Here is a 12,277-nt window from a genome sequence, read left to right as displayed (position 1 = left end):
CAAGCTTTGGGGTTCAATTATGAATGAAGCAGCAGAAGCAGCACTCCTGCCAGGGAGATAAGCTTTTGTCTCCTGGCTTATGGTTCCAAGGGCGTTCCCTTAGCCTTAGCCTTAGCCTAGGCAGGGGTTACAGCTTCTGATACCAGGCAGGGCGGTTCCCAGCACAAAAGTGGTTAAGATTACATATCTAATGTTGGAAACTGGAACATTCTAGCCTCACAGAATGTGCTCAAATACATCGTCTCCAAGTAAGAGGCAAAGATAAAACATTTTTTTCTATATTGTATCATTAAAGTAACTGGTGGCCCCTTGTGCTGGGCTCAGTGTTTCATTTTGTCACACTAGACAAGCACAGGATTTCTAGGAATGTAGCTTCTTGAGCTATCAGCCTCTTGATTTTCACCTGTAACCAAATTAACAGCTTTCATATTTCTTCTGTATTCTCAGTCCTCAAAAATAACTTCAAAAATTGAAATATTTGACTTATGCAGAATAGAGTGGAATGAGTTCTTCTTAACATCCACTATTCAACAGTGTTTAAGAAACAGCATGTGTTTTATTTTAATTTTTAATTACAGTTGACATTCATTGATATAACTTATGAAGTGATCTCTCAATAAGTCCAGTACCCACCTTGCACCATACAAAGTTATTACAATATTATTAACTATTCCCTATGCTATACTTGATATCACTGTGAGCTTTTAACTTATACTAAAATTGTGGTAAAGAATTTGTATTCACCCTCCTTCAAATTGTTTCTACATTAACTGCTGTCAAGCCCCACCTCCTAGGTATTCTATAGTCTCTCCTTAAAAAATGCAATTTTAATATTAATACAATATTTTACTTTTAACACCATTGCATTTTATATTGCCAGTTATAACCCCACTTCTAGCCTGTGAATTTCTCAAAATATGATAATTGAAGTAAAAATTATTCTGAAGTAACTACTCTTAGTAAACATAACATCTACAAGATTATTACATCAAATCTACTCTTAAAAAAAGAAAAAATGAGTACATCAACATTTTCTCAACCCACTGACATTTCTTAAATGGAAAAAATCCTAAGTTATACACTGAGATGAACTTTGTGGGATTAAGGTATGACAGATTTCTATTACAAAGATTTTAGCTCCTTTTCAAGTACTACATTTTTTCTCTAATTCATAGTGATTAGACTTCTTATTGCTAACACAGGTATTCACTAAACTAAATTCTACTTCGGTAATTGGAGCGTGTTATATAAAATTGACTTGCAGACCTGATAAACATCAAAGTAGAAACTTCTGAACTTTAGTACGATACCCAGTAATTTCATACTAATCAGCTTGGACTAAAACTTAAAGGTGAGGACACTTTCAGCTGTTAGCTCCTAGATTGCAAGAAGTACATTCACCTATTTGAAAGGTCTGTTGAATTCTAGATCAATGCCATTATTGAATGATGATCGCCTAACAGACTGTCATTTGGCAGGTCCTCCACATTGCTTCATCCAAGTTTATTGAGTAATTGCATTGGATTCATTAGAATGATCAAACAGTTGCCCCCTGCAGGAAAATTTGAATCTACATATACCTTTTTTCACTTGACAAGTTGCTCTGATTGCAAAACTGCCCTTTGCTACAAAAACTAATGGCAGACTACATGACATTAAACAGAGTGACTTCTAAAACAAAGTGACCTGGAGTGATGCTCCGTCCTAGCTGAAATTATGTAAGAGATGTCAGTTTTATGGTTTGTTTGTTTGTTTGTTTGTTTTAGGAGTAGTATCTATCACAGCCTGTGCTGTTTAACCAAGGAGTATTTGATCAAAGACAGGAGGTCTCTAAAGGACCCAATGTTAGACAAATCATTTATGTTCAGACTCTAGAGCTACACCAACCTTTCACCATGTCTTGGGCATTTTATTTCATCTGTGAGCCACAGTGTCTTTGCCCGGAAAGTATAGGTAACTAACTCTACTTGACAGAGTGGCTATGACATTATAAAATGTCATTTACTAAGTTTTTAACACAGGGCTTCTTCTTCCAGAGTAAGTGTTCAATAACATGAGACAAAGAAAACCCTCATTAATGATTATTAACTCTAAAGAAGACATACTATTGAAAATAGATACTCCCAAAAATATAGTCTTAAAGTAATTATGACATTAAAACATTTATTTTGGCCTCATGAATATTATTTTGACTCAAGAATGAAATCCAACAGATACAGTCACAAAAAAATTTTGATGTGAAGGAGTTATGAACAGAAAGAAAAACTGGATATGTGCCCAACAAAAACAACAAAAATGCAGAGACTAGCCCTAAGAAAAACACACATACTTGTAGTTTAATGATCATAAACTTGCAAAGTCTATTATTCGTACCTCTAATGGTTTGGAACATAAACCACATGTATTGCCAGATCTTTGAGCCTCCCACATACCACCTCCTCCCCCATGAAATATGTATTAGTTGGAAGTATTAAAGATAAAATTATAGATCTATTTATACACTACTAATTCTTTACTTTAAAAGGGTTAATAAAAGCTTTAGAAGTTCTGTAAAATATAGTTAGGTGACATGGATTTAACATAGGCTAACTGAATAATAAGGTTATATAACGAGGCCAAAGGAAGAGATACAATGTGTGTAACTTAAAGCCAAAAATGAGATTAGTGTAGAAAATACTAGAAATGCTTGTTTACTTATTAAAGTTTCAAGCAAACAAAGGAAAACACCTCTAGTTGCGTGACTTATGATTTGTTATGATTTCTGGTCCAAATGACAAATGGAAACCTATTGTTTAGAAGAATCACAGCTACTTCTGCTGCTACTCCCCATGAGGGGTCTCCTGGAGGAGCCCTCTCCTGTGTGTCTTTGGTCACACAGCATTGAGGCCAACAGTACTTCAGTTTATAAGGTGTGGCAACATCTTCAATGCAGGTGGATATTGTCACACTGGTATGTGTTATGTATCTTCAGTCCTGTGAGCCAGCAATGGAGAGAGTCTTGCTCCAGGGTAGACAGGTTAGATGCACTCTACTTGGTCTCTCAACACCCTTGACAGAGGGCACCTCTCTCTGGCTGGGCTTCCCCAGGCATCAGAGGGCACAGTCCCTGGGGCTCAGTGGCCAGATCCATCTCAGCACACAGTTCAGCTCAATATAGTGTTTTCTTCCTGAACAAATTAAGGAATCTTAACATACATCTTCTTTGTAGTCAATTTTTTAACAGATTTTATTTATTTTTTTTTTAGAGAGAGATGGTAAGGGAAGGAGAAAGACAGGGAGAGAACTATCAATATGTGATTGCCTCTCATGCACTCTGTACTGGGGACCTGGCCCACAACCCAGGAATGTGCCTTGACTGGGAATCAAACTGGCCACCCTTTGGTTTGCAGGCCCATGCTCAATCCACTGAGCTATACCAGCCAGGGCCTATGTAGTCAATTTAATTAAATGTCTGTACAAATCAACTTTCACAAAAGTGGTTCCTATGTGTGTTGTTTCCCCCATCTCCACCTTCAGGGTTTACATATTTCTACAAAGGAAAGGAGTATTGGAAATTCAACAACCAGATACTCAAAGTAGAACCTGGATATCCCAGATCCATCCTGAAGGACTTTATGGGCTGTGATGGACCAACAGACAGACACAAAGAAGGACACAGCCCTACTGATGATGTTGACATTATCATCAAACTGGACCACACGGCCAGCACTGTGAAAGCCATCGCCATTGTCATCCCATGCATCCTGGCCCTCTGCCTGCTGGTACTGGTCTATACCGTGCTCCAGTTCAAGAGAAAAGGGACTCCTCGGCACATACTGTACTGTAAACGCTCCATGCAGGAGTGGGTGTGACATGGGGCTTCCAACTGCTTTTCCAGGAGTTGGTGATCACTTGAGATGTGAGACAAGAGCTGTTATGCTGGTTCCTAGCTCAGAGCAGACTGGTGGCAGCCTGGTTTGGGGCTGACCTTTCAAACCAGAGGGTTGCTGGTCCTGCGCATGAGTGGAAATTCAGTTGTGGGGATGCTTCCATGATGCAAGTCCCTACCGTCCCTCAGTCCTTTGTCTTTCTTTGTCTTTCCATTCTAGGCCTTTCCTCTGTACACTTGATGCCCAGGACATTTTCAGGAGTAACATCAGAAGAGGAAACCAAGAAAAAGATTCTTCCTAATTGTTTCAAATAGGATTGTACTTCTGAAGTCTGAGCCCATTTCTGGGGTTGTAGGGTAGGGAGAAAAGCAAAATGAAGAACCCACACATTTTTGCTTTACAGCCAAGAAAATTTTAAAAGGTTAAACAAAACAACTCGTAGTTGAACTTTCAGGAAAGTGGAAGACCTAGAACAGCTTAGTCTCCAAAGAGCACGCTCTGACCTCTCCAGGAAGTCTGCTGTGCTTGCCAGTGTTGAGGCAGCAGGTCAAGACTGGGGAGCCATTCCAGCCGACAGGGGCCAAATTCTCTGCAATATAGTAACAGCCTTAATAACATTCCACTTTTTTTTTTTGTTTTCTACAGCTATTCTCAGCCATGTCCTTACTGTCCCAGCCCATTTGTACTTAGAGCTCTACTCAAACAGGACTTTGAATTGTTTGAAAGTGTTTCCCAGAAGTGTGTCCTTCCTGCCACCTTGTGTTGTCATTGTGGGACCTCCCCAAGCTGTTTTAGGCCATTGCCCTAGGCCTCCCCTGGGTCTTTTGGGAATATTCATTCTATGAGAGTGAGAAGCAGCATGTTCCTAACATGGTGTGAAGTGACAATTGCTTATAAGGCAATGTGACATTATAATCCAGTGGTGGAACCCTTTGAGAACTATCAAATCAGCTTTCAGAGTCAATGTGTTGTCAGTTTGGCTATCTGGTGAATTTTGAACAATTGGGCAATGGTGACAGTAGTCTCAGGTTCAGGAATGTCAGGTTTTTAAAACAGGTATCCTACAACCCTGTGCAATGTTTAAGTGACCTCTGGTCCTACAGAAATGCATCATGACAAACACAGGCGATATGACTTGCTAAAACAATTCCTGGCAAATAAAAAGGTATTTTATTAAGTATCTTGTAAGAGTGAAATTTTATTTGAACAACCAATGATAATAGCTTAAGTCTTTTTTACTTTGGTTAGACATACTGAGTTTCTGTTTTAAAATCTATTGCATGGGAGTTTAGTTTGCCTTGAGACATGCAGTGCATATGGCCACTGTAAAGCGAATTCAAGTGACTGCCCTGCATGGCAGCCATAGTTCTCAAAGGGTTTGTGTGGCTTCTGGAGTCCAGCCATCTGTTTGGTTACTGACAGAGCCAAGACACCACCAAAGCATCTCACCGTGGAGTGTCATTTGTCCTAACATCAGTGCCGTCATTTTTGTGCGACCTGTGGAGCAGGTTCGTATCAGTATTTTTTTCCTAGTGAAAAGTCAGCAACTGACAGACCTCTTTATTGATTTTCAGGAAGCTGCTTCTCATGAGGAAAAGCTTTCGAGCCATTGGGCTGTGAACTCATTAGGGATGGTCAGAAGGGACACACCCTATGATTCAGACAGTGGCTTTTCAGAAAAGCCAGCTTCCTGGGGGATTAGCTTTTGAAACAATGAACAGCTTGCCTTGACCTTGATTGTTGATCTGTTGACTGTCATTAACAACTTAAACATTGTCTTCTGTGAAAATTTCTCTTGAACAGTCCTAATTCTCTGTCTTTGCCCTTTGACCTTTAACTTGCAAACTGGCAGAAATGAAAGGAAATCTGGTGTTGCTTCTCCGTTGGAGGAGCTTTCAATTATTCTCTGAAAACCAGTGAGGGTGAGCTGTTTCCTTCAAGTGGAGAGGGTTGTGGGTGTCGAGTGTGCAGACAGATGCTTGGTTCTTCCAGACATACTCAGAAAAATACCCTGGAGATAGAAGTGACTTAATTTTCCTTTAATATAATTTCAACTCTAAATTTATTATTTTAGTATAAATATAAAACTATAAGGGAAAATAAAACCTCAAAATACTTGAATGGCCAGTATGGCTTTTATATAAAGCAGGAATTTTATACTAGTGAGAATTTCTTACTGATTTGCTAATAATACACATTTCCAGGTGATTTTTAATGAGTGTAGGTATACATTCTTATTTGGAAATGGATAGTTTGGCTGCCTTGACTTTACATTTATACTCCATATAGCATGAGAATGAGAATTCCTTTCAGTTCAACATTTTATGATTGTGTTGGGGAAAACATTTTGTAATCATGGGTACCATTGGAAACAGAGCCTTGCAGACTGTTATTTCTTACAACCTTGACATATCCAATGTCAGGCTAACAAAAACAGACCAGTTCAAAAAGAGAAATAGCTTTACAGTTAACATTATGCAATGAAGATGATTTGATGAGCTATCAATAGATTTTGTGTGTGAGGGCAGCACCCCCTGCAGGCTGACTGCACACTTCTCCTGTAGATGATGCAGGTTTTCTTGGGAGGTGGTTGCATCCACTGACCATGGGGGACTGTCTGCACATTTAAGCTCATTTAGACATCACTTGCTGGTGGGAGGGTTTAATCCTTTTAGGACCCTGTTCAGGAAAACGTGACAAAAAGCTACTTTTTGCTAAGGACTGAAATGAGGAACTATGTCATTTTTGGAATGTATAAATCATTGAATAATTCCATTAACCTACATGGATAATGATTTTTTTCTTTAAAATGAGAAAGAAACAGAATAACCAGTCTTTTGCCTCTTTACTCATTTGTCACAAAATCCTGATTCATCTTAAGACTCAAAGTGTATAAGGGCTAGAAAATAATGTATTCGGAACAGGACTCAGCTATGGTTCTTTAATCCTAGAATGTCATAGACAATTGTGGGTCCATATTTACTTCAATATGAGATGAGATATAGGTGATAAGAAAAGATATGTATGGCTTCTCTATTTACTACAACCTTTACATTTTCAGGCTGTAAGACTACAAGGGATAAAAAAAAAAAGTTATGCACAGTGCAATCACAAGCATGAGGTTCCAATGTTTACTGTGTACTCTGTGGTTGCTGACTCCTCTCCCACTGGGGGTTTAGGGAAAGCAGTCTCAATCTTAATGGAATTGTGAAAGGGAGCATGACTAGTTGACCTAGCACATCAGGATTGTGATTCAAAATCACTGTGGAAAAATTTCCATTGGTTAACCACATAATATAACAGCACAGTGTATCAATAGAGACATACAACTTGTTAAGTAGTTTCTATCATCTCATCACTAATACATGGATAGTTCAGACCTAGTGTTTTCCAAATTGAAATGAAGACACACTATGAACACATACAAAATGATTCTCTTCTGTTTCATTGTTTGTCATTACTTTTTGTAAACAATGTAAACAAGGTAATGTTCCTTACATAAATTAACTACATGGTGTATAATTGTAGCCAATATTATTCCTCTATGTATTATTAACAGGAATTAATTAAAATAGCCAATCAGTCTGTGTTCTCTATAAAGCAGTAAATCCACAGCAGACCTGGAGTGCAGGTGATTACTTGAATCATTGACCCATTTGAGAACAGTGTCTGCGGACATGGCTATCAGAACAGGTTGGCACTGGTGCTCTTTACAGATGCAAAGGTAATAGATCAATTAGAGAACTCTGTAAGATACTAACTAGCAAGGACAACTTCTGTTATAAATCAGAGAGCTTTTCTGAATCAGGTAATAAATTACTAAGTAATAATTTACAAAAATAATCACTAAGTAATAAAGGACAGAGACTGACTTACTGAATTAAGCAAATACAACATTCACTACTTAGATTGCTCGCGATCCTTTTCTAGTTTCGCATAGTCTGTTCGTATATACTTGTTTCATTCCCCTCCTATGGCTGATTTAAAAATGTGATGTGGTGGATGAGGACATTGCCCAACTCTCTGGTAGTTTCAACACATGGATGTTGTGTGGATAGTATCTTAGGGGTAGTAGTAAAACTTCCAAGTTTGCTCATTTTGCTGATATCTCTAGTATAGTATAAATGCACACCCAACTTTGTGGGTCTTATATTAGAATAACCAGTGTGTCCATATTAACTAAGTTCATTGTGCTATCTGAAGAAGAATGATGTCATAATCAAATAGATTGAGTTAACATGAGAGTCATGAAAATATTTTTATAAGTTTTGAAATTATTTCCAGAAACTAATAAAGGCAGTAATTTATAGAAAGTACTGAGTCTGTGAGATTATAATAGACTGAAACAACCTCATGAATGGTGGAGAAATCTTTCAGCAAACAGCAAAATATTCATTTAATTTTCAGTGCTCTCAAGATCACATTCCAAAGTATTATAGATGTCAGACAGAAGACATGGTATCTAAACCAAAAATGTTAAGTTCAGATGAGCTCTTCCAAATGGCTGTAAGTACAACCTCAACCATTATGTATGTCATAAAAGTTAGCAAGTGAATAATGTTAAAGGATCTGACCATCTCATTGTACCCTCATGAGATGAATTTGCTGTGAACACAGATTATGATGGTCAGAGGGTAAGGATCTATGTTATTGGTTCCACATTGCCTAGGAGGGGACCACAGCTATATCAGAAAAGTTTTATCAGTTATATCTTAAAAATTAGAACTTTATATAATAAAGGTGCCTAGCACCACATTATAAACATGAAAGCTAAATATGATATTGACTAGACATAAAATAAATGGAGGAGGAGGAAAAATGAGTCTTTTATAAAATACAAAACACTACTATGGCACACTCCTTGATAGAACTGGAAATTTTACTTTAGCAAGTATAAAATACTTCAGTGTCCTCACACCAATGATGAATATGGGATCTACCAATGTCCATAATTAGCCAGGGATAAGGAGATTCACCCTACATAAACATGTCTGACACTTAGGCACTGCCTTCTAGGGTACAGATGTGAACATGAGGTGTTCAGTCACCTCAGCTGGAAAGATACACAATGCCAGCCTCACCTGAGAAAAGCATTGCCCTAGGACAGAAATCTATCTGTCTAATCATAGAACAACAAACACTCGGAGTAGTAGCAAAGGAGCTATGTTAGCATCCTAGTCTCATGGAATTGTAATGTTGGTTTTCCATGTACTTCTCAAATCATCTCTCGTCTGTTTCCATTGGTGTAATTTTGTAATGATGCTAAGATATTCCAGGTCAGATTAATAACATCCATGTACAAATATTTCTCAATCTATCATATGTGTCTACTTTTAAATTGAAATCAATAGTATAGAAAGCGTAAGAACAAAGCCTGACTTGGCAAATAAACAGAAATCGAGTGAAAAATCTACATCATAATGTAAAATTTCAGTAAATTTTCTGGTTGAGTCCTGAGGTAGCAGCCTTTGATTCTGAAACACAGTTGTCTGCTTGTAATGGAATATGAGCTTAATGCTTTTTTAACAATGCTAATTCTTTGTGCTAAGCAAGGCATGAGATCCTGAGTGCTGTGATACAGCACTTCACAGGCATTCACAATATCAGTCCTTAAAGGAAGATAAGAACATAAGGTAACTCATGGTCAATACATCATAAGTATAAAAATTTCCACATAAAAGATACTTATTTACGAAGGTATCTGAAGATTTGACACATTTTTAATTTAAAGACTGCTGTATATTAACGTGTATCTTATACTAACATTGGACTGAGAGTAAAGGTCAAGTTTGTATTCAATGTGTCCTTACATTCAGGGTCCATGGGACATTGTAGGACCAGAACATGTTAAACTAGAATGCCATGCTGACTGACTCACATAATTGCCATGTGCTCTGTTATAGAACTGGTATTCTGTGCCCTTAAGAAGGAAGAAGAAAATCTATTAAACAAATATGATATGAAGATGTGATCATTGTGTCATGTTAGGTCACTCAGCTTCAGGGAGTAAGGGGTCATAACCCTTATTTCACATATAAGAACCAGAAAGTGAGAAAGAGAACATGAAAATGATTACCTTTTTGACTTAGGGAGATGTTTCATGAGTATTTTATCCACTTGTTTTTCTCTGAAACGAAATATCACTCAAAATACATGTCTGAAGCACTCGGTTCATAGAAAGACTGGGTCCAGGCAGAATCCTTCTGGCACAGGTCTTTTTATATGTGACTGTCACATATCATGGCTTTGGTGAGATGTGAGTGTAGGATGCTGTTTCCTAAGACAGGACAGCTGGTACTTGCACAACCTCCTCTGATATGAATCTATGTTCCTTGCCAAGACGTGGATGAATAAAGCCCGGTGTAAGCTGTCTACTGGAAAAGTCACCAGGACATGTTTTATTTGTTCTCATAGTGCCACTTTGAACTTGATTCCTTCCTCTCTATATTGATTCAGTTGTGAAGGTAAAATGTACTTTACTTGAATGAATGCTTCCATCTTAAAATCAATGTCATAGTTTTTGCTACCACTGAAGTGATATCACAAAGGCCATGTTATTGCCTGTCTTCTCATAGCTCCTAAGTTTATACTACCACCTAGATGAAATTAGGTTTTTAGTTCTTTTTTGCCACTTCTTTTGTATCTGACCTGGAATCCATTATTCCTTTATAAGTTCATAAATACAACATTTCACAACCTTAGTTACTTTGTGACTTTCAGGCATGATTTCCAAACAAACATGGTTGTGTGCCAGGCTTTTTTTTTCTCTTGATCCAGAATTTATTTGTGTCTTTCTGTTTATTAGTCAAAAACACAGATGGTTGGGAAGAAAAACATTATTTGTGTTTTCTGATGCAGTCTGTGTCTGTCTTTGCATTTACGTCAATGTTCACCTTTTCAAAATCAATTTGGTTTTCTTTCCCTTCCCTTTGTGAGAAGCAAAAGTGGGCTGTACCTCAGATATGGTACACAGAAAATATGCCTTTGTCCTCAATATCCTCCTTCAGAGTTCCATGCAAAGACATCAACTCACTTATTCCACCACCACCTCCAATCTCTTGCATTGGTTGTACCTTTTTTAGAGCTGTTTTCCCCTGAGGAACATGAAATGCTGGGTATAAAGGCTACTGTCTGTTGATAAGCCAGCTAAAGAAATTTGCTTTTGAAGAATGTGCCTTAAATCACTGCACGCACAAAGAAAGTAAATACCATAATATAGTGTTGTGTGTAAGGTACATCGTGAGTACATGAATATTTAATGCCTCAATCTGTCGGTATATTTCCCTTTATATGTAAATTACATATATATTAGAGAGACAGAAAATAAGGACGGGGTATAGGGGACAGCTTTGTGCTATATGAAATTGGGCTTTATCAGCATTTCTGTGGGAACCTCTGTTTGCAGGGGTTTAACATACTCACCCATAAAAGTTTGATACGGGCTTAAAAGTCCAGAAAGATTTTTTTAGGTATATAATTTTAAACAAATATATCTTGTTTTTATATTATAAGAGGGAAATAAATGGAGTTTACTAGTTCAATTTTGCGCTAATATAACTTTTAATAAAGTTTTTTTGACAACATAAAATCTGATTAGTGCATACTTTATTGATGATCTTTTTAAAGAATCATTCATTGACATCGATAAAATTGCCTGCTTTATCAATGTAACAATCTACCTTCAAGAAGTTTTAAACTTGTATACCTGTATTACATTATCTTGATTCCAACAGTGGATCAGTATGATAATAAATATGATGATTGCCATCCATATGAACTATCTGGTAATACAGATTTAGAAATGTATATAGTATATTACTAGATAGATTAAAAGGGAAGTTCACATAAATTTAGTTTGTCAAATAAATACTATATATATTTTAAAAATTGCATAGACACTTATCTTTCTGAGTCAAAATGAAAAGCAAACAATTGCAAAGGAGTTGTCCCCTGGGTAAACAATACTAATTTTATAGCTTCTTAGGAAAATCATTTTTCCATTCTTTATTGTGGTTATGAGAAGTTAAAAGAATTTAATGCTTAAAATTAATGCAGACTTCATTTAAATAGCATTAAACTCTGAAGCAGAGGTGAACACTAGAATATTAAACAAATATTAAACATGTAAACCATTATCTTTTGGTTGCTTGACAACACTCCACCTTCATTTTAATTCCCATAATATTTTAAGTTATGGAGAGATTATGAAATCTAACTTTAAGTCTCTGGATTGTTCCCATTCCACTCAAAACAATTTCATCAAGTTGTTGATAATAGTAGTTTTTGTGTGTGCAAGAAGAGAAAAAAAAGAACACATTTATTTGCTGAATATGTTATCAGGTGTGCAAGTAGTCAATGGTTTTTGTCCATGCATGATTCTATACATTTATACCATCTTAAATCCTGCA

The 12,277-nt window shown here is 36.9% G+C and overlaps 1 protein-coding gene across 2 annotated transcripts in view; it reads left to right on the top strand.

Annotated features, from left to right (window-relative positions):
• MMP16 (matrix metallopeptidase 16) overlaps window positions 1-11,059 on the top strand; it is a 262,119-nt gene extending 251,060 nt beyond the window's left edge. The window contains exon 10 of one of the 2 annotated variants that reach the window (XM_028518854.2): window positions 3,517-11,059. In XM_028518854.2, the coding sequence (XP_028374655.1) occupies window positions 3,517-3,851 (335 nt within the window). In that variant the 3' untranslated portion in view covers window positions 3,852-11,059. The remainder of the gene's footprint in view (window positions 1-3,516) is intronic. The other variant, XM_036031099.1, reaches the window with a different exon arrangement.
• Window positions 11,060-12,277: the final 1,218 nt, after the last annotated feature.

Source organism: Phyllostomus discolor, chromosome 7 (assembly GCF_004126475.2).
Source record: "Phyllostomus discolor isolate MPI-MPIP mPhyDis1 chromosome 7, mPhyDis1.pri.v3, whole genome shotgun sequence".
Lineage (NCBI taxonomy): Eukaryota > Metazoa > Chordata > Mammalia > Chiroptera > Phyllostomidae > Phyllostomus > Phyllostomus discolor.
The sequence above is the reverse complement of the archived record's forward strand: the minus strand, read 5'-3'. Positions and strand labels throughout refer to the sequence as shown.